At 35.1% G+C, this 24,547-nt stretch overlaps 1 protein-coding gene across 3 annotated transcripts in view; it reads right to left on the bottom strand.

The window, feature by feature from the left end:
* CNOT6L (CCR4-NOT transcription complex subunit 6 like) overlaps positions 1-24,547 on the bottom strand; it is a 99,231-nt gene that overhangs the window by 20,414 nt on the left and 54,270 nt on the right. For all 3 annotated transcript variants that reach the window (XM_024754079.1, XM_024754077.1, XM_024754078.1), the window contains 4 exons: positions 22,775-22,864; positions 11,893-11,961; positions 9,081-9,238; positions 7,584-7,738 (listed from right to left, as the gene is read on the bottom strand). In XM_024754079.1, coding sequence (XP_024609847.1) covers positions 7,584-7,738; positions 9,081-9,238; positions 11,893-11,961; positions 22,775-22,864 — 472 coding nt within the window. The remainder of the gene's footprint in view (positions 1-7,583; positions 7,739-9,080; positions 9,239-11,892; positions 11,962-22,774; positions 22,865-24,547) is intronic.

Consider the following 24,547-nt stretch of genomic DNA (forward strand, 5'->3'; position numbering starts at 1 on the left):
TTTTAGCTCTTAAACCAGGTCCCTTCAGTCCTGCATTTATAGATGCTTAAAAACAAACAAGTGAAAAAATGATTTTATTAAGTTACATGTTTATTATAGAGATTTGGGGATGAGTTAAAAATATAAAGAAAATTTCAAGTCACTTGCAATCTAACACCCCCATCAATAAGTCAATATATTTCCCCAGACTTTTCTCCATGCACGTGCACACAAACATTTTTTATACAATTAGAATAATACTCTAGGTCTATATTAATGAACATTCTACCATGGATGTTTCCCTATAAAATACTATATGTTTCAAAAATCAATTTTTATGGTTGCATTATAGTCCACTATACAGATTCACCATAATTGAACTATTCTGTGTTGGACATTTACTTCTGATGTGAGCTATTATAACTAATGCCGTTAGTTATAGTAATTAACATTTAGTTTAGTAATGAACTTTTTTGCATATAAATATTCTTCTGTGCTCTCAAATAATTTTACCTCTTCCTCTTTTCTTTCCTTTAATAATCTAAGAGTAGCAGACTTTATTTCTGTTGAGTATCATTTCATGAGCTTCTGCCCATTAGTTCACCCATTCAGGTATTAAGGGTACTTGGAAACTACATTCTGTTTTTCCAAAAGATTAAATATCCCTGCCAGCTTTTCAGTTTTTATAAATTTTACATGTATATATATATGTCTTCTCTTAAATAATCAAAATTCTCAATAGGACAGTACAAATAATAATAATAAAAAAATAAGGGGTCCGTTATTGAGGATCCACTTTGTATCAAGACCTGTGATAGGTACTTCATACATATTAGTCCTAAAATTTGTTAAAACTTTGCAAAGGGGTGGACATGAAGAGATGCTGCCCAGATTCCTCATCAATCCGTCAGGAATTGCTCCAGTTGCAGAGAGCTGCCTCACCAAGGTCAAGTACTTCTGGGAGTGGCACGTATCCAATTATAGATCAAAAGCAAAAGATAAAGGTCTGGGAATTTTGGTCCCTCCTGGGTTAACTCTCACAGGCCATTTCAGCTCTAAAGCTACAGGGTGGGGTCAGCTGAGGCTGTCGGGGTCTGCAACACAGCTCTATTCTCTAGGCTAATTTCTGCTTTTTCTCCTTCCTTTCCACAGCTGTTGATCCTTAATAAACTCCTAAACACCAAAGTAACTTGGAGTCTTCTTTCTGGAGAACTCAAATTGCAACAGACAGTATTACTATTACCATTACAAAGATGAGGAAAACTGAGGCTCGCCAATTTTTTGAAAAATGAAGTGGTTTATTTGTCCCCAATATATTAGGACTCTTCCTATACACCAATATTCATGCCATCTATTGGGCTGGCCACAAAGTCCGTTCGAGTTTTTCTGTAACATTTTATGGAAAAAACCCGAACGAACTTTGTGGCCAACACAATACTCCTCTAATCATACTTTGGCAAGATATTTTAATACTATGGGGACATGGGATATAATTATATTGATATGGAAACCTAACTAGTTAAGGCACTTTAGTGACTTTCTTGGCTTACCAATCTCTTCTTGGTTTGCCAATCTCCTCCTTACCTGGTCTTAGTCTTTCCACTTTGAAAATAATTCTCCTCAGCAGAGACCATGAAAGCAAAATAGACGTTGCACACCCCTGGTTTTTTCTTGATCGTCAATTAGTGATGGCACAAGCCACATAGGTATACCCCTTTACAGTGCACATGTTACTTAAAATATCCTCCTCGTTGCCTTAACACTTTCACCCAATTTTCCCTTTTTCTTAATTTTCATGGCAAAGAACATAGGTTCATAAACTCTTTTTTTTCAATACATACTTGGTTATTGACTTTTTTAATCAAAAACAACAACAACAACAAAAAAACCCAAAACAAAAAACACTCCTTTTAAAACGAATCCTGAACAATTACCCTACCCGGTCATTAGATGCCTCCAACTACCCCTCCAACTTTCTTCCTCATTGTTAGTATAATTTATAATTGTATTGCCCTAGTTTTGACTTTTGAAACTTCCCAATCTTCTTGAGGTATCTGCTTTATAATGTCTTTGGTTTCAAAAAGTTCAGAAAAATAAAACCAGTTTTCCTAAATAGAGCACATGTCATTATAACTTACACCTCCCTCCTTGGGGCTTAGAGATACTAAAAGGGTCAGAGTTATATGCTCAATTTTATTATTTCAGCTTCACCAGTAGTTGAAGAACCAAAGAGATAGTTGAGAAGTAAGGAAAAGAAAATTCCTTCTTTCCAGTGAGAATTAAATAAGAGCATAGATATACTTCTTGAACCATAAGAACTTTTCAGGGACTCTGCCTTTAGAAAATGAGATTTCTAGCACCAGAATAGGGAGTTATAATCTCCTATAACTTATCTTGTGTTTGTGTTTATTTTATACTATATTTATAATACATTTATAAAATAGTAAGAAATAGTTATCCATATTCTATCCATACTACTTTAGAACAATACTACTTCTTACTTTCTCCCCTCCTACCTACAACCAAATAACCTTCACTCTGCTTCTACTTTCTGTTAACTACGACCCTTTCTGATCACATTAAACTCACTCTTAAACCTAAACCAAATAGAAGTTTTTATTGTATATTCAGCATAAGATGCTATAAAATGTGTTCTTAGGTCCTTTCAAGTAATCATGGGAGTGCCAGAAAACAATTTGCTAGAAAAGGTAAGCTTAGAGAGTGAGATAAATAGGGAAGAAAAGAGGATATTCACCATCCTACCTATATTTGTACAACTCTTTTAACCACTAAAAGCACTTTCACATTCTTGATCATTTTAGCCCCATAAGAAACCTCTGAAGTTAGGCAGAACAGTTATTATCATCCATACTGGAAAGGTAAAGGAAACTGGCATAAAGCAATAATTTTATGTTTCAGATTAAATTAATGGGAAAGCTAACACTGGAAACCAGAAACCACAATCTCAGATTTTAAAATTCTAAACACAACCACCACCTATGACAGAAAAAAATAGTAACTGAGAAACTATAGTAAGACAGGATTATCACAATAGGTCATTTTGGGACAAAACTATAACCTCTGAATGACCTCTTCTCAACCACAAAGCCACCTGTCGTAACATAGAAGGAAAAACAAGGACTTGGCCTTACCTGGTACCTCTGAGACAAACAGCAGAGGCAATACAGTAAGGACTAAGCACCATGACAACCTAGTTCCCAGTCCTATTGGAAGAGACTGCCTCTTCACAGTGTAATGGTCACACTGTTCTACAACTGCTGTCTTCATCTTTCCCTTTCTCACTGATTTGAAACAAAGCATGATCAGATCAGAATTGCTAACCTCAGGAAAAGCAAGTAAGTCTAGATCTGGTTTCAGCTCCATTTTTCAACATTTTGGATTTCTTCAAATTGCGTATCGGGCTCCAAGACTCCATTTCTACTAACTGTTTAGTCTATAGGATAAAACATGGGAAAGAGAAACTTTCTGACTCTAAAAAACTTATCTATAGTAACAGTCTCTTCTTACACACACACACAAAATACAGACCTATATGTATATGTCTGTTTTATAAAATATTTTGCACTGAAGAAAACACTTATTAAGATAAAGGACAAAGAAAAGGTGATTTCTGGCATCTTATCAACCCAAATTTCTATTTTCTGGTATCTTTATGCACCTAATTACCCCAAAAATGATGTTCATAATGACCAAAAGGTGCTACCAAATCTTGAAGTGCCTTCTGAATCCCCAAAGATTAAACTAGAATGTATACAATATAAAGTATAATGTATACAATATAAAATATAGGGGTTGGGCTTCCCTGGTGGCGCAGTGGTCGAGAGTCCGCCTGCCGATGCAGGGGACATGGGTTCGTGCCCCGGTCCGGGAAGATCCCACATGCCGCGGAGCGGCTGGGCCCGTGAGCCATGGCCACTGAGCCTGCGCGTCCGGAGCCTGCGCGTCCGTGCTCCGCAACGGGAGAGGCCACAGCAGTGAGAGGCCCGCGTACAGCAAAAACAAAAACAAAAAAACAATATAAAATATAATGTATTCTAATTCTCTGAATATTGGTCTGTGTCCCAGCCATTACTAAGCAATATACTATCCTTCCATCATGATGGATAAGAGATTTTTATTATAATATTTTGCTAAAAATAGTGATTATTATAGTTTCCATTTATTGTTACCCATTCTGTACCACTGTTTTCCATGAAGGGAAAAAAATTTCATCAATGAAGATGAGAAATTATCTGATACTCTGGTTTTAGAAGATTAAGACCTTGAGAATGAGTAGAGAGAATTGAAGCACTCTTCTACAGCTATCTTTTAACTGTTAGTCTTGTAAATCATATAAATTCTCTTACAAGGTAATACACAAATATGTACAAATGAGAAAATAAGCCCAGAAAGGGTAAGTGACTCATTCAAGATTATACAGCTACATAAGCAGGAGAACCACCTGGCTTCCAAACAGTCTTTTCTTTGCACTGCATCATTTCTCCAATCTGAAGAAGGAGTAGAAGAAATGCAGCATAGTATACTTTGCGTTAAATTCCAAATAGTTTGGCATTGGACAGATAACATGACATCAGCAAGTTATCTGGCACTGTTCAAAACAGGTGGAATTTAACAACATATCACACTCAAGGTCTTCATCTGTTGCTGGATCCATGTTACTATTTAGGCAAAAAGTTGAAGAAGGAAAGAAATGCAAATGATGCATCGAAGTATTTCCTATGTATTTATCTCTTAACTAATTTACAGCATTTTTAGTAATTCAAGTATCAGTTTTCAAATACTTGGCTGTTTAAAGTTTCCTAGACAATTGTTAGTTCAAAATCTTAGTTACCTCTAGTAAATTATCAAGGCATTTTAGATTTTCCTCTCAAAACTGTAAAGGGAATGAAAAAAATTTTATGTATTATCATCTTTCAGAAAGAAACAATGGCAAATGGAAAAACAGATTGATGTTACATGTCTCAATGTTATCAGTAATTCTTTTTTTAATTATGGTGTTTCAAGGAAATTTGTGCGTGAATACTGGTAACAAATATCAAATTCAAGGCAGTATTTCCCAAATGAGGTAACCTTTTAATAGGTACAAGTGATATTGGAAGCTGAAACAATAAGTCTAAAGATAAACAACAAGGACATACTATATAGCACAGGGAGCTATACTCAATATTTTGTAATAACCTATAGAAGAACCTGGAAAAATATATATATATGTAAAACGGAATCACTTTGCTGCACACCTGAAACTAACACAACATTGTAAATCAACTATACTTCAATTTAAAAAAGTAATAAATATTAAAAAAAAAAAGAAATCTAAAGATGCAGTTTAGTACAGTGGTTAAAAGCATTGACTGTGAAGCCAGATAATCTCTATGTCTTGGTTTCCTCATCTATAAAAATGAGGAAATAGCTCTATTCCTACCTCTGAGGATTGCTTTAAAAATTAAATAAGATAATCAGTATAAATAAAAGAAAACGGGGGACATGTAAACACTATGAAAGTAATAGCTATTGTTATTCTAAAATTTGTTAAAAAAAAAAATCAGCAACCCACTAGAAGAATTTAGCATATCCTGACCTCAAATACTTCAGGGCCCTGTACTAATTATTAAACAAATGAAAAATCTCTATTAAAAAGTCACAGAAAAGATATGAAAGTAGGTACAAATAAGTGAGAAGAAGGGGCTCAAATATCTTTCAAATTCACTTAATTCATTTACTTAAAATAACATGCCATGCTGGTAATAAATAGGCTTGTATCAATAAAAACATTGAAATGATTTGTTATAATAGGCACCAAACAGGAAAATAGTCACAGGCGTTTAGTAGATGATTCCCTATCTAATGTATCAAACCTAAGTTATTAACTACAGGATACAATCTCTATGAGAATCCATATATTTCAGTCTTCTACTGGAGGTTCCTTCAAATTTTCCACTGTAAAACTGGCAGTCTTTATGAGGCAAAAATATACTTCTCTCTTTTCCTCAGGATGATAACCAAAGGAATCTGCCTCTAACCATCTAGTCACTCAGCCAGCGTTCAAGAGATAGCCTTCTATGAAATAATGCCATTTGCAGCAACATGGATGGACTTAAAGGTTATCATACTAAGTGAAGTAAGTCAAAAAGAGAAAGACAAATACCATATGATATCACTTATATGTGGAATCTAAAATATGACACAAATGAACCTATCTATGAACAGAAATAGACTTACAGACATAGAGAACAGACTTGTGGTTGCCCAGGGAGAATGGAAAGGGGGAGGGGCAGTGGGGGAGAGATGGATTTGGAGTTTGGGGTTAGTAGATGCAAACTGTTATATATATAGAATGGATAAACAAGGTCCTACTGTACAGCACAGAGAACTATATTCAATATCCTGTGATAAACCATAATGAAAAAGAATATAAAAAAGAATGTATGTATGTATAACTGACTCACTTTAACTCAACTATACTTCAATAAAAATAAATAAAAATAAATAGATAAATAAGAATGAAATAAACAGTCACAAAATAAACTCTTCACAATTCCAAACCAAAAAAAAAAAAAAAAGGGAGAGATAGCCTTCTAAGTGTGTTATGGCTCTGCACCCTCAAGTAGGAAATGCAGTTCCTGAATCCAATGCACACAACATCATAAACCCAGTAAGAGAGAAATAATAATATTGCAAAGGATTACAGAAACAGAGAAATATGACAATAATATAAATATTTCCAGGACACTTAATGATTTATGAAGTACCTACCCATTCATTATCTCCTTTAATTCTTGTCGCTAACTCTGAACAGATAATCTTTTCCATTTTAAACTCAAGAATACTAAAAGCACAGAGGTCTCTACAAGATTGTTCATGTATTTTAATAAGCAGTCATCATCTTATCTTTGACTGTATTTTCATCAACTATATTACAGCCCTGAAAAAACAAAGGTCATGTTTTCTGTTTTCCATTGCAGGTCATGACTGCTTTCCATTGTCCTGTCTCAGTCAATCCTTTAACTCCCTACCTCCATAAGCTCTGTGCGTGTCCTCCCTTATCTATCCTTGCATATCTCCACCTCATATATACCATATTAGATTGTGATTTTCCTACTAGAGCTCTGAGTGGGATAGAAACTGTATGTCTTTGAGACTATTGTGACTAGCACAGCATTTGTCACAAAGCAAATGCTCAGTAAACATTTAGTGAATGAATGACTAAATAAACATATAGAATGTTAATTTAAAAAGATGAAAAGTTCATAAAATGAACGATTCTGAAAAAGGTCAACTAGCAAAAAAAAATCTACTTTCTTTTTTACACAAAAACTAATATTTTACTTCTTGAAAATATATAAATACAGTATCATATTCAAGTATATACTCTTTAATATTTTTAATGTAATTTGGCAAAAGAAGCATAAAGAATAATACAGTAAACATTCTTATTTTCAATACACAGCCTAAGAAATAAAACATTACCAGTAGTTTTAAACTTTTATATTACCTGTCTATTTCAGGGTCAAACCAAAGACAATTTCAAATGTGTGGGAATTAAAGAAATAAGTACACTATTGTGCTTCATTTCCTTAACTCACTTTTCTGTTTTGAAGAATATTGCACAACCATCCACATGCTTTCTCTCCTGCTCAGACATGATTTTGGCACGTGACTTTGGAGAAAAAAATCCATCATATCCACGCTCCTTCAATGCTGGCAGAAAGAGAGTGAAGTATTGCTCTGTTTCCACTTCCTGAGATGACAAAGAAACATAATCATTGACATGACAGAGGAAAACTAAGATATAAAAACGTGCAGCATTGTGAGTAAGGTGTGACCAAGTTAAAAGACTTCACTTAAAAAATATTATCTAAGTACCTTACCTTATTGATAGCAGCCACCATTTGACAATGGCAGCTTTTTAAAACCTAAGAGAACCAGAAAATAAGGTGATTTTTCTCATGCTCACACAGGTAGTTGTTCCCAAGTCTCTTGACTCCCAATTTAGAATTCATTCCACTATACGTCACTTCCTCAACTGGTAAATGAACAACTGAAAGCTGGTCATATTATAGATTCGGTGGTATGGAATAGCAAATTTTATATTATAAAGAGGTAATTTTAAAAATTATTTCAAATTTCTCAACTGTGGTAGAAAGAAATGATACTCAAGAGTGAAAAGCTTAAGATCTACCAACAAAAAATTCTACTTAAGGAATTTTTAGGTACCTGAATACCAATAATCCAATGGTCTGTGTTAAAGTAGTAATTATTAAGTTAGACTCATAACATATTTTTAACAAATCTTTCCAAATGAAATAATCAAGTGTGAAGATAATGATTTATGTATGCTAATGCTCATAACAACATGATTTTGTAACAGTGAAAACATAAACAGCCTGAATGTCCAACAGTAGGGAAAATGCTAAATCAATTAATATATATTCATATAATTGGCTTTGAGGAATTTTAGTAACATGGGTAGTGCATTAAGTGCAATAAACAAGGTACAAAATACATCAATGGTGTGATCTCTATTTTGAAAACATATCTGTACATATCTGTAAATAAATAGGCAAGTGAATTTTTTTTTAAGTGTACAAGAAATACTTCAGAAGTTTTAACCCAGCAACTATATTTGGGATATGGGATTAGGTGTTTTCCTCCATTATTCTTTTTTTTTCTTTTGCGGTACGCGGGCCTCTCACTGTTGTGGCCTCTCCCGTTGCGGAGCACAGGCTCCGGACGCGCAGGCTCAGTGGCCATGGCTCATGGACGCAGCCGCTCGGCGGCATGTGGGATCTCCCGGACCGGGGCACGAACCCGTGTCCCCTGCATCAGCAGGCGGACTCTCAACCACTGCGCCACCAGGGAAGCCCCCTCCATTATTCTTTATATTTTTTCAAAATTTCCAACTTCTCTAGAAGTTGTAGAAATATCTGAGGTGCTTATTAAAATTGTCCTTTTTTTTTAAGAGGAGAGAAAATAATTGCTTTGGGTTTTCCTTCGAACACAGAACTCTCCCAAAAGTAAGATCTTCTATAATTTTTAGGTTCACCTTTAAGTTAAAGACAATTTAATTTCTATAGTGTTACCTGAAGACTAATGATATCTGCGTCACAGTTAACAATTTCTTCCATAATTCCCTTTTTCCTGTATTCCCAGTTTAATGCCCAGGATGGGCAATAGCCATATAGCTGCCGGGTGGCGTATTTATCACATAACACATTGTAACACATAACCGTGAATGATGCTAAGAAGTGGGAGAAAAAAACAACAGACAAAAGGGAGAAAATTAGGCAATGTTTTCTAAAGCAATATCACATATACACCTACACAAGCACACAAACATACCCCAAATATCATCATCGTGAAATGCCTTGGGCAAGATTCCATTAAACTATACCTATAAAACTTCACTGGAATCCACCACATCAAAGTCCTTTTACCAGAATTAGACTAATACTTCATATATTTGTGATTTTTAGAATATTTTAATAAAAATTCGACTTTTAAATCAGAATGCCATTTTTTTGCACATAATTTACTGAGCAAGACTTTTCTCTATAAATGGAATAAAAGTAAATTTAAATTTTTCTCGTTAAAAGGTTCTAATTTCATTAACTTGTATTAACAAAATATCCATACTTAATACTTTTTTGGGCCTCTTAATGCTCTCACTGCTCTAAGCCAGAAGAATATGGACTATCAAAGTTCAGTCATAAGAGAATCCTTTTTTACCAAATCAAATGTTCATTTCTAAAACTAAATTCTCATTTTAAAATGCCTATATAAGGACTACAAGCAAACTAATAGAAAACGCAGCTTGTATCCCTGCTACTCAAAAATGTGCTCTAGGTACCAGCAGCATCAGTTATCACCTAGGAACTCAGTACTGAAGAATTTCCGCCTTCACAAAGACTTAATGAATTGGAACCTGCAATTTAACAAACTCCCCAGGTGATTCATATGCACATGCACACCAGTTTGAAAAGCCCTGATTTTTATCATTAATTCTCTATCCTGGCTGTCCATTAGAATCAGTTTGTAGAACTTTTTTTAAAAAATGCTGATACTCAGCGCCCTACTCCAGACTAATTAAGTTAGTATATTAGGATTTGGGTATTAATATTTTTAAACAGCTTCCCGGGTGATTATAATGGGCAGACACAGTTGAGAATCAAGTACTTAATAAAAGGTGAGGAATCCAAGAATGAAGTAATAACACTTGATTGAAGTTGATTCAAAGTCAGATGATGGGAAAGGTATTAAGAGAAACTTAGTTCAACGGTCCCCTGGAAATCTGACTGGTGGCCATTTTGTATATTGGTACCTCTTTTCACTATCTGGGATTAATTCTTACATAGTTTAATTACCATTATAGTTTTGTGGCTATAAATCACCCTTAACCATTGTTAGTTATTATACACATCTCCCTATGCATCAGAAAGGCATTTTTAATATCTTTTTTTTGTTTTTTTGTAGCACTGATTCTACTCACAGAAGTCAGACATTCCAAGAAAAATCCATAGTGGTTTTTCAAAAAGGAAAACCCAAGAACACATTACTTGAGAATTCAACAACTAATGAAAACTTGTTTCTGTTGTTCCTCTTCTTAATGGAAATGAAGGTATGTGATATTAGGAAAGATCTTCTTCAAGATTATGTTAACTCGTGCTCAGAAAGGGATTACTTTGAAGAACTAGAAAATGGTGTTTTTAATATCATTTTAATACCAGAAAGGGAACAATTAATTACACATTAAGGAAGGCTAAACACAAAATAAATCTGCCTTACTTAAGGCTTTGTAGAAAAACTGAGGTATTCGTTTTACTCAGACCATCAAAGTGAATCCTGATAACAGAAGTGTTATTCTTGATAACACTGATACAGTACCTCTAGAACAGGCTGATACTATGGCTCCAGAGTGTGGTGGTTTTAAAATTATTACCTCTAGAAGATACAGAAATGTACTAATATGATAATATTTCTCAGTGTTATTAAAATATAAATAGAACCACGAACACATTACACTTCGCACATCTCCCGATACCTAAGCAAATGATTTTTTCTGAATCCTTCCACTTCTTACCTTAAATTAAAAAAAAAAAAAAAGACGGGCTTTATATTGTTGTAAAAGTACATAATAAATTCTGTGGTTTACTCTTTAAAATTAAGTATCAGTATTCAGTGATTGGTTTACCTTCATATTACAACAGTAAAATTTTCATTTTTAAAACAAAATTAGGTATCATGAAAACTATCACTTGTGATTAAGAAGAATATTAATTCGTAACAACTTATTTTAAGCAGAATTCCCAATCATAAAATGTCTAATGAGCAGTAAGAAGCCCTATAAATGTCAAATCATCATTGGTCTGCACCAAAAGATAAAGGTTTATATTTCCTACATTACTGCAGTTCTAGAAATGCTAAATCATATAATTAAACTGCTCAAATCTTCACCCTATATCATTTCTATACCCTTGGTCTGGTATCATATTTTGTTTCCAATACAGTAAATGGAACTCAGTCTAAATTATCCTTCTACAAAGCATTATCAGTCTACCCACTCAAGAAAGATAAAGTATCTAAGTAGTTTAAAATTTTTCAGAAGAAAATTCATTACTACTCATTTTTCTTAAATCACCAAACCCTATGTGAAGATGCCACTTGGAAAGCTCTATTACAAGAACTAATTTTAAAACCAAGAGCTGCATCATTGTGAAAGGTATGAGATCCCTGTACATAAGCCTTAGGGTAGACTTTTAAGTCTATTGATCAGTATTTTTAAACGCATCTACTCAGGGGAGGTAAAATGAAGGCCTGTCAATTTTATCACAAAGCCCAAATGGCATTTCAAGTATATCTGAAAAAAGTCAAGGAAGAATAAGAAAAACTATTTACCTGATGGCAGAATTTGGTCTCGTTCTTTTAATGTAATCCATGGCCTCGGAGGAAGCTGCTCTGGATGAACTGGAAAAAATGTATATTCTTTTAAACATATTTTCATGTCTTTCTAAAATCAGTATCATTTGCTTTGTAATGTCAAATCAGCTTCTGTTTTCTCTTCAGCTATAATGCCTCACAAACTGACTTAAAAATATAGTACTGAAATATAACGAAGATTTAGAAGCTGAAGGAAGTTGACGAAGAGTTCTGCATAAAACACGTAACTAATATCCAAAAAGAACATGAGGAAATTCAGTAGTGGCATTTATACTTACACCGTATTTATAAAAAAGTACCTATTTAAAACCTTAAGTAAGGTTGCTTCCATGTCCTGGCTATTGTAAATAGAGCTGCAATGAACATTTTGGTACATGACTCTTTGAATTATGGTTTTCTCAGGGTATATGCCCAGTAGTGGGATTGCTGGGTTATATGGTAGTTCTGTTTTTAGTTTTTTAAGGAACCTCCATACTGTTCTCCATAGCGGCTGTATCAATTTACATTCCCACAAACACTGCAAGAGGGTTCCCTTTTCTCCACATCCTCTCCAGCATTTATTGTTTCTAGATTTTTTTGATGATGGCCATTCTGACTGGTGTGAGGTGATACCTCATTGTAGTTTTGATTTGCATTTCTCTAATGACTAGTGATGTTGAGCATCCTTTCATGTGTTCGTTGGCAATCTGTGTATCTTCTTTGGAGAAATGTCTATTTAGGTCTTCTGCCCATTTTTGGATTGGGTTGTTTGTTTTTTTGGTATTGAGCTGCATGAGCTGCTTGTAAATTTTGGAGATTAATCCTTTGTCAGTTGCTTGTTTGCAAATATTTTCTCCCATTCTGAGGGTTTTCTTTTGGTCTTGTTTATGGTTTCCTTTGCTACGCAAAAGCTTTTAAGTTTCATTAGGTCCCATTTGTTTATTTTTATTTTTATTTCCATTTCCCCAGGAGGTGGGTCAAAAAGGATCTTGCTGTGATTTACGTCACAGAGTGTTCTGCCTATGTTTTCCTCTAAGAGTTTTATAGTGTCTAAAGGCAGGACAGGAATAAAGACGCAGACACAGAGAATGCAGTTGAGGACACGGGGAGGGGGAAGGGTAAGCTGGGATGAAATGAGAGAGTAGCACTGACATGTATACACTACCAAATGTAAAACAGATAGCTAGTGGGAAGCAGCTGCATCGCACAGGGAGATCAGCTGGGTGCTTTGTGACCACCTAGAGGGGTGGGATAAGGAGGGTGGGAGGGAGACGCAAAAGGGAGGGGACATGGGGATATATGTACACGTATAGCTGATTCACTTTGTTATACAGCAGAAACTAACACAACATTGTAAAGCAATTATACTCCAATAAAGATGTTAAAAAAAACAAAAACTTAAGTAAGGTGTTATGTCTTAATTACACATATAAATTGTGTTGACCCAGCTTTGTTCCCAGCTGGTAAATCAAAGCTATGTGAAGTTTCAACACACTGACGAACAAAATATTCAAATATTAAAAAAAAAAAAAAAAATGCATGCATAATAAAAATTACTGAATTTTCTAACAGGGCTTTCATTTCCTAATTTTACTCTTTCTCTCTTTCATAATGTCAATGCAAAGCAAGAGATTAGAGCTACATTATACAGAAAAAAGGAAGGCACTGGTTAAACATTAACTGCTCAGATATGATTGTCAATACTATGGAACTAAATGTTACCAAACTATCAGATGAAAGAAAATTCCTAAATTAAGATTTAACTTCCTCTTTTTCTTCTCCCTTTTAAACACATTTGCAGTTACAGAACAATTTGATTAGAGTTTACAGATTTACCCAGGGAATCAGTGGATAAGAAATGTATTCCTTTAAAACAAAAACACTCCATCATCATCCAGCCATAGAAATTTTGACCACAGTATCCAAGACCTTTAAAAAAGTTTCACGTTACTAATCATTTTGATGTGCTGAAGTCTACCTAAAGGATGCCTGTTTTAGCAGCCATGCTTTTCACAAAGTGAAATGAACGTTATTTTGCACAGTCCATATGAAGGTCATCATAAGATGACAAACAAACCATCCAGCTGGTTCAACACACTGAATCCTGGAAAATAATCATGCCTGCTAGGAGTGCCATGCCAGAATCTTGGCAACCATCTCAAAAAATGGAAAGCTCATTATGTAAATATAATGAAGAGTAAACAAGGAACTTTTTAGCTGCTGGGATCCTTATTAGCAAATAGTTAAACATTCAGAAAGCACAAAAGATATCAAAATAAGACAAGTAAGGTGATGTCAACATTGTGACGCTTCCCATATCTTAACTGATACAGCACAATATATCAGTGTAAGTAAGACGTATAATATTCCCCCACAACAACCAAAGAACAAAAACATAGGAAAAGATACTCTATCTCACCAGTAACCAGGAAACATTAAAAAATGAGATAGCATGTCTTTATCCAAATTGACAAAAAAAAATTTTAAGTTTACTAACATCAGGGTTGGTGAAGGGGATAAGAAACAGATACTTGCATGTACAACTGGTGGGAATACAAATTGGTACAGCTCTCTAGGAAGACAAACTGGCTTCATCTTTTAAAATTTAAAACATTCATGTCCCTGTGACCCAGCAATTCTATTTCTTGGGATCAGCCCTATCTGCTTAAAGCAGCATTCAAATAGATATTCATTATGCCACTGTTTGTAACAGCAAAAGCAATGGTAAATGGTTATTATCCATCTCACAGAAGTCTATGCTACAGTTTAAAAGAAAAAAGATACATGTGTGCTAAAGTGGAAAGGTATATAAGAAATACTGTTGAGTGAGAAAAAAGTAGAAAAATATATATGATACATTTTAATTAAATAATAAGATACATTATAATAATAGGATATATTTTATTAGAAAAAAATTTAAAACACACATGCAAAATAATACCATAAAACTTCTACTGGTATAATTTTTATATGTCATGTCTATAGACATGCCTACAAGGATACACACCCAACTTACAAGTGTGTTTACTTACACGGAAGGGACTGGAATTAAAGGTAGTGGTCAAAGGAAAATCTAGTCTTAACCGGAATTTAAGTATTTCTTACAAGGAGAATAATATATTCATGTGTGGCACATACTTAAAATTGACTTTTTTCAAAGATAAAATTGCATAGCCGATGATATGACAAAGGAGAGGAATACAGAGTTATATGGGCCAACTATCAAATCAGATAAAGACTGTTTAACAGATAAATCTATATGGTCCTAGACACAGCACAAGGATTTGGATCAAAATTGAAGATAAGTCTACTCTCATTATGAAGAGAAGAACAGCAGTTGACATCTTGATACGTCTTTCAGCATCATACCCATAATGTGATAAAAACAATTCTCCCATTTTTATCTCCCACACATGCCACACTAAGTGCGAGACAGCCCTGAAGCCACCAGGAATAGACGCAGGGTGGCGAGGCATGCAAGCAAAGTTCTGATTTCCCACACCTCCCAGTGGCTGGCAGCACTGGGCCTGGTCTCCCCACAGAGAGGGTGCCAGCTGAGCCTGGGAGGACCAACAGAACCCACATGCTAAACCTAAATTGGCTGCCTGCTATTGAGGTTTTTAAAAGGTCATTAATCTCCTAACAGAATATTCAAACTATCCAGGGCACAACTGAAAATCACTGGTCATACCAAAGACCAGGAAAATCACAACTTAAGTGAGAAAAGATTACCAACAGACAACAACACAGAGATGATTCAGATGTTGAAATTATCTGACAGAAATTTTAGAGCAGCTATCATAGAGCTGCTCCGAAAAGTAATTACAAATTCTCTTGAACACTGAAAAAACAGAAAACCCAAGGAAAGAAGTGGAAGGGCACAATAATAATGATAACCAAAGATAAAATGATTGAATTTGAGAACAAATCAAGAGAATTTACTCAATAGGAACAATAAAAAGAAAACTGAAAAAGAAAATGAACAGAGCTTGAGAAACCTGTGGGACTATAACAGAAGATCTAAGATTCATATCATCAGAGTTCAGAAAGAGAATGTAGACTTAAAAGTATTCTAAGAGATAATGACTAAAAACTCTCAAATTTAATAAAAACATAAATCTACAAGTTTAAGAAGATGTGCAAACTTCAAACAATAAAACCAAAGTAAGCCACACCAAACCACATCATAATGAAACTGCTAAAACTTAAAGACAAAAACCTCAGAGAAATGACACATTACCTAAAGGGGAACAATAAGTTTCTTTTCTAAAACCATGGTGCCAGAGGAAGTGATAAAGTGCTAAAAGAAAAGAACTGTCAACCTCAAATTCTGTATCCAGCGGAACTTTCCTTCATAAATCAAGGAAAAATAAAGATGTTATCAAAGGAAAACTACAAGACTTTGTTGCTAGCAGACCAGCCCTTATAGAATGACTAGAGGAAGCTCTCTAAACAGAAAGAACGTAACAGAAGAAACGGAACATCAAAATGGAAGGAACAGAGAATGACTAATATTAAGGATAAATATAACAGATTAACCTTCTCCGCATAAGCTTCTCAAATCGTATCTGACGGCTGAAAAAAATTGTAACGCCTGTGTGGTACTTAGTACAGGTAGAGGAAATACTAGGGACAATAATATTTTAAAAGTGGGGAGGGTGGGGGGCTTCCCTGGTGGCGCAGTGGTTGAGAATCTGCCTGCCAATGCAGGGGACATGGGTTCGAGCCCTGGTCTGGGAGGATCCCACATGCTATGGAGCAACTGGGCCCATGAGCCACAATTACTGAGCCTGTGTGTCTGGAGCCTGTGCTCCACAACAACAGAGGCTGCAATAGTGAGAGGCCTGCACACCGCGATGAAGAGTGGCCCCCGCTTGCCACAACTAGAGAAAGCCCATGCACAGAAACGAAGACCCAACACAGCCATAAATAAATAAATAAATAAAAATTAAAAAAATAAAAACGTGGGGAGGGTGAAGGGACACAAATGGAAGTAGGGCATCAATAATTCACTTAAAGTGATAAGACACCATTATCAATAGACTGTGCTACGTATGTATATTGTGATATCTAAAGTTACGACTAAGAAAACTATACAAGACAATATACTCTAAAACAGCATAAATAAAATAATATGGAATCCTAAAAAAATGTTTAAGTAACCCACAAGACACCAAGAAAAGATAAATGAAGGAGAAACAAAGGAAACAAACAGAATACAAGTATCAAAATGGCTGATTCAAAGTCTACATATCAATAATTATTTTAAATGTACATGGTCTAATAAATACACAAATTAAATGAGTGGAATCTTGGCAGAGTAGATAAAAATCATGACATATAAGTCAACTGTACACTAATACAAGAAATTCACTTCACATACACATAGTGAAGCTGAATCTAAGAGTATGTAAACATTAAACAAACCCAAAAAAAGCAGAGTGGTTATGTTAACATCAGATAAAGTAGACTTAAGAGCAAAAAAGATACTAGGAACAAGGGAGGTTATTACACAATGATAAAAAGATCAATTCATCAAGAAGATGTAGCAATCCTAAACATGTATACATAAACAACACCACTTCAAAATACATGAAGCAAAGACTGACTAAGCTGAAAGGAGAAACAGACAAATCCACAACTATGGTTGGCAATTTCAGCACTATAACATCTGGTAAGACTACTAGATAGAAAGTTACAAAAAATATAGAGGAATTAAATACCAGCAGCAACCGGCATCATCTAATTTGCATGTGAAGAATACTCCACCCAACAAACCACAAAATATATACTTTTTTCAAGCACTCATGGAACATTCACCAAGACAGACAATAAAACAAACCTCAAGAAATTTAAAAGAATTGGAATAATACAGAATGTTTCCCAACTGGTCCCAAACTGGAATCAAACAAAAAGTTAGTAACAGACAACAGGAAATTAAGTAACATATTTCTAAATAATCCATGAGTCAAAGAGGAAGACTCAGAGGAAATTTTTTTTAAAATACACTGGACAGAATGAAAATGAAAATACAACATATCAAAATGTATGGAATACAGCTAAAGTAGTTCTGAGAGGCAAATTATAGTGTATAGTGCTACATTCTTACATTGAAAATGAGAAAAGATTTCAAATCGACAATCTAAGTTGTTACTTCAAACAAGAAAAAGAACAAAATAAACCCAAAGTAAGAAGACGGAAGAAACTACTAAGATATAGGGATACAAAAAAGTTTAACATAGAAAAAACAGAAGAAAGATATACAGTGCAAATTCTAACCAAAATAGAACTCATGCAGCTATATTTTTTCATGTAGCTATATTAATATGAAAGTCACAAGAATAGCATAATGATAAAAGCTTCAAATAACCAGAAAGATGAAACACATGAAAATATATCCTCAATATATATAATTAAAAGTTGCAAGAACTATAAGAATAAACAAATCTGTGATCAAAGTGGGATATTTTAACATAGCTCTATTAGTAATGAATAAAAACAAAGTAATCACTAAGTATATATAACACATTCAAATTAGCAAACTTTAATATACATAGGATGCTGTACCAAACAACTATAGAATTCACATTCTTTTAAAGTACATATTTAACATTTATAAAAAGTAATTAAGCATGAGCTGGCTAATATATAACATATTTTTAGAATTTAAATCAGAGTATGTTCCTTGACCACAATGGAATTAAGCTAGGAATCAATGACAAAGAAAACTAGAAAAACTCCCCTAAAAATAAAAAAATAAACTTCTAAATGACTCATCAGTCAAAGAAGAAATGAGTGCTTGGAGAAATATGCTGAACTGAATGATAATGATACAAATTAAAACTTGAAGGATACAGCTAAAAGTCATGTTTAGAGGGAGATTTATTAATGAATACATCAGAGGAAAAAAATGTCTAAAAGTGAAAGATTTAGGTGTTATAAGAAGTTAGAAAGAAAACAGCAAATGAAACCCAAAGAAAGCAGAAAGAAAAAATAAAGAAATTACTGATAGTGGGAAAAAAAAGTATGATAGAGATGACCAAAAAAGCTAAAAATTGGTTCTTTTCTTCAAAGAAACTATTGATAAATCCCTGGACAAGACTATTCATGAAATAAATAGAGGCAACACAAACAACTAGTATCTGGAATGGAAAAGAGACATCACAATACATTAAATGGACATTAAAACCTCATAAAAAGATATTCTGAACAACTGTATGCCAGTAAATTTGAAAAATTAGATAAAATATTCAAATTACCAAAAAAAACTTTCAGAAACTGATAAAAAGAGAAATGGAAAATCAGACGAGTATTATAGTTATTAAAGAAATTAAATCAGTAATTGAAACTGCCTACAAAGGAACCCCAGGCTCAGATGTATTCTACCAAATATTTAAGAAAGAAAGAATACCAATCTGAAATAAACTCTTCTAAATAACAGAAAATGATAAAATAATCCCCCAAAACTTTAATGAGGCCAACATAACCTTTATATTAAAACTTGACAAGAAAAATTACTGGCCAGTCTCGCTCAAACACACATGCAAAAAATCCTAAGTAAAAGATGAGCAAATAGAAACAGGGATATATAAAAAGAATAGTAATATATCACAAGTTACTTGGGCTTATTCCAGGAATACAAAGGTGGTAATATGAAAAACCATCAATGCAATTACCAAATTAACAGAATAAAGGACAAAAATTTTATACTCATCTTAATGGAAAAAAAGCATTGATAAAACTCAACATTTATTCATATTAAAAAATAACAGGGCTTCCCTGGTGGCGCAGTGGTTGAGAGTCCGCCTGCCGATGCAGGGGACACGGGTTTGTGCCCCGGTCCAGGAAGATCCCACATGCCATGGAGCGGCTGGGCCCGTGAGCCATGACCGCTGAGCCTGCGCGTCTGGAGCCTGTGCTCCACAACGGGAGAGGCCACAGCAGTGAGAGGCCCGCGTACCGCAAAAAAATAAAAAAAAAACAGACTCTCTTAGCAAACTAGGAATAGAAGAAAATCCTTAATCTGATTAAACTATCAGTATAAAAACTACAGTGAATGGGCTTCCTTGGTGGCGCAGTGGTTGAGAGTCCGCCTGCCGTTGCAGGGGACACGGGTTCGTGCGCCGTTCCGCAAGGATCCCACATGCCGCGGAGCGGCTGGGCCCATGAGCCATGGCCGCTCAGCCTGCATGTCCAGAGCCTGTGCTCCGCAATGGGAGAAGCCACAACAGTGAGAGGCCCGCGTACCGCAAAAAGAAACAAACAAAGAAAAACTACAGTGAACATCCTACTTAATCATAAATTATTAAAAGCTAATAAATTATGAAATTAAATGATACCTATTATCACCACTTTTAGTTAGCAGTTTACTGGTGGTCTTAGCAAGTGCAATAAAGAAAAAGAATAAAGGAATAAGAATTAGAAAAATAATATTAAAAGTAGAATTTACAGATGATATGCTTGCGTAAATTGACATTAAAATGCATTAGGATTAAAATGAATTGAGCAAAGTGGTTGAATACATATTTAGCAAGGGTTCAGCAAGGTGGGAATACCACGAAGTATACAAAACTCAATTGCACTCCACGAATCAGCAATATCCATTAAGATACTATTTATTTTCAAAAAGACTACAAAAGCATCAAAAAAGTCAATATCTAGAATAAATGTAATAAAAAATGCACAAGACCAATACACAGAAACCTAAAACTAAATAATGAGATAAATTAGAGAAGGCACAATAAATAAAAGAATATTCTACACTGTTAGATCAGAAAACCCAGTGTTGGAAACATGTCAATTTTTTCCAAAGCAATCTACAGTTGACCCTTGAACAATACAGGGGTTAGGGGCCCTGACTCCTGTACAGTCAAAAATTTGCATATAACCTTACAGTCAGCCCTTCATATCCACGGTTCCACATCCACAGATTCAACCAAACGTGGATCCTATAGAGCCTATTTTTGAAAAAAAAATCTGCATATAAGTGGACCCGTGCAGTTCAAACCTGTGTTGTTCAAGAGTCAACTGTATCCCCAATCAAAATCCCTACATTTGGGTGAAGGGAGAAATTTGAAAGCTGTTTCTAGCAATTTTAATGAAAATACAAGGCAAAAGAAGCATGGGGCCAAAACTAGCCAAGACTTTATAATCAAATCAAGAGGGAGGACTTACTCTACTGTATCTCAAAACATTTTATAAAACTGCCATAATTAACAACAATGTTATACTGCCATAAAGACTAGAGGAAGAGAACAAAAAAATAGAGAATCTAGAAATACCATAAAAACACTGATGATTCATGACAAAGATGGCACAAAAAAACAGTAATGAAAGGACAGTCTTTTCAATAAATGGCTAAGGGTTAATTTAATACACACGTGGAAAAACTGACTCCTGTGTTACACAAACTCAATTCTGGGAAGACTATAGCTCTAAGTGTTGCAAGTAAAAAATGGAGTTTTTAGATACTAACATAGGAGAATACATTCATGAGCTTGAGGTAGAGAAAAATTCTTAAAGAGAACACAAAAGCAGTACCACACTAGGAAGATCAATAAAGCAGAGTATGTTAAATTTTTTCTGTTCATCAGGAGACAAATTAAGAGAGTAGAAAAGCAACAAGAGCACCAGAAAAGGTATTTGCAACATATGTATCAACAAACAGCTTATATCTAAAACAAATGAAAAACTCCTTAAAAATTACACACACACACCACACATGCCATATGGCTGGGTCAACAGGCTATATCCATAGAAACAAGAGATACTTAATTTTTAAACAAGAAGGAAATAACATACACATGAGGCTATATCCATAGAGACAAGAGAGACTTAATTTTTAAACAAGAAGGAAATAACATACACATGCTTTGTATACAACTTAACAGCCACATATTCTTACTTTCTTACTAAAAGGACTTCTCTAATAAGTTTGTTATCTCTCTCTCATCAATCAACAAAAAAACTTTTAAATTACATTAATTTGATTTCACCTTATTGTAAATCTTACGATTTTTAAAAATTTTGTATGTAGGTGGGTGTCTTCTATAATACAATTAAAAAGAGTACAGCCAAAATATTGTGATGATGGCCTCTATTGGGATCTAGATTTCTCTAGCTCTGTTTTAAGATTCTGTATTTTAGAAAGGTATTATTCCAAGAAAAATATCTGAATTTAGTAGCATCTCCATTCTTTTCAATATATTTTCAGTGTTTAAACAAACAAGTTTTAAGTCAAATACTTAATACCTTTCTTACATTAAAAATTTTTCATTTGGAATACCACTATTTTGATCAGATAAATCTGGTGTTCTTAATTAAAATCTTGCTTTCAAAATTTCCACAGATGTGTAGTGAATCAAACAAGTCATTTCATTCATGAAAAATGTGCACAATATGCGGGTTCCAAACATTCTGCATCAAATTCAAACAATTGATAACTATGTATCTTTGTGATTAAGAACAAGACAATCTTGAGTTCACAGCTCTGGCATTAATCAGCTGTGTACTTAGGTAAATTTTATTCTCTGAATCTCAGAATTTGCATCTGTATAATGCCAGTAAAAATTCCTACCTCCTAGATTCCTAAAAAGATTCAATAAGATAATGTAACTAATGATCCTAACATAAAGCACTCAGTACGTGAAAAGAAGAATGTCCCACTACCATGGAATATACTAATGCCAGGCACTTCAATCCTATAAGCAGTTATAAAACAATGGTCAGATGCCTCCAATAAAACAATTTTAAAAATAATAATAACAACTAAAAAAAAATGGTCAGAAGCTCTTAAGCAACATGTGATCTATTAGCTAACGGTAATATCTGTAGAGTTTACTGCTTTGTCATTAATATTTACCTGCAAGATTGTCAAGCATGAAGTTCAGTAGCTTTCGGGTTCCATCTGGGTCCTGGTATAAATTGAGAATATCCTGTGATAAAGGATTGCCTAAAGACAAAGAGAAAAATAAAATCTGTAAGAGTTACAATTGGAAGACAAAACAAATATACACTATAAAACAAAATACTAATTTTCTAAAGTGAATTTTACTGTACTTAATCTGTTACATAAATTTAAAGAAATCATAGGAACTAAATATTCTTTGTTGAGCAAGTCATAAAGAAAAACTTCAAAAGAATTATTTCTTTCCAGACTTCAGTTTATACTGTATACCTGTAATTTGGGTGTGTCAAAATCATATATATACATACATACACACACACACACACACACACACACATACACATATCAATCTTGGTCAGTTCTGAAGTAATATCAAAACTTGGCACCCTTAAGTAACCCATAGGTTCTACATTTATCTTTGAAGATAATACTCTAACTGAAAGAAAAACAGCCTTGTATGAGAAAGAACGAGTGATATAAACGAGGGTCTCCCTAATTAGAATACTTATACTACACATGGAGAAAAGGAAGGTATTTCAAGTGAAAAGAAAACCTATCATTACCAAGATGAGTTAATGAAATGTAGAGGGAAATAAGAATTTTTTTTATGACAGTGATCAGGGGTATCTGAATACTGAGAGTACAGATTTATAAAATTTCAAAAAACAAACTACTGTTAACAGTCTATATATTCTCTTAAGAAATAAAGGCGGTATTTATTAAGACAAGCATGCAAAACTAGTCTAGCAAACAGATTTGAAAAACTGAAGACCTTTCAGAAATGAAGTTTCTAACTATTAAAACAAAATCTTTGGAGGAAGACGGGAAGATGGCGGAAGAGTAAGATGCGGAGATCACCTTCCTCCCCAAAGACACACCAGAAATACATCTACACGTGGAACAACTCCTACAGAACACCTACTGAACACTGGCAGAAGACCTCAGACCTCCCAAAAGGCAAGAAACTCCCCACGTACCTGCGTAGGGCAAAAGAAAAAAGAATAAACAGAGACAAAAGGATAGGGACAGGACCTGCACCAGTGGGAGGGAGCCGTGAAGGAGGAAAGGTTTCCACACAGAAGACCCTTCGCAGGCGGAGACTGCGGGTGGCGGAGGGGGGAAGCACAGCAACAGGGGTGAGGAGGGCAAAGCAGACAGATTCCCACACAGAGTATCGGTACCGATCGGCACTCACCAGCCCAGAGAGGCTTGTCTGCTCACCCGACGGGGCGGGTGGGGTTGCGAGCTGAGGCTCAGCCTTCGGTCGGAGAGCAGGGAGAGGACTGGGGTTGGCAGCGTGAACACAGGCGGAAGGGGGTTAGTGCGCCACGGCTGGCCAGGAGGGAGTGCGGGAAAAGTCTAGACCTGCCAAAGAGGCAAGAAACTTTTTTTTCCCCTCTTTGTTTCCTGGTGCGCGAGGAGAGGGGATTAAGAGCACTGCTTAAAGGAGCTCCAGAGATGGGCGCGAGCCGTGGCTAAAAGTGCGGACCCCAGAGACGGGCATGAGACGCTAAGGCTGCTGCTGCCACCACCAAGAAGCCTGTGTGCGAGCACAGGTCACTATCCACAGCCCCCTTCCCAGAAGCCTGTGCAGCTCGCCACTGCCAGGGTCCCGGGATCCAAGGACAACTTCCCGGGGAGAATGCACGGCACGCCTCAGGCTGGTGCAACGTCACGCTGGCCTCTGCCACCGCAGGCTCGCCCCGCACCCCGTGCCCCTCCCTCCAC

Source organism: Neophocaena asiaeorientalis, unplaced genomic scaffold, assembly GCF_003031525.2.
Source record: "Neophocaena asiaeorientalis asiaeorientalis breed wild unplaced genomic scaffold, Neophocaena_asiaeorientalis_V1.1 scaffold148, whole genome shotgun sequence".
Taxonomy (NCBI): domain Eukaryota; kingdom Metazoa; phylum Chordata; class Mammalia; order Artiodactyla; family Phocoenidae; genus Neophocaena; species Neophocaena asiaeorientalis.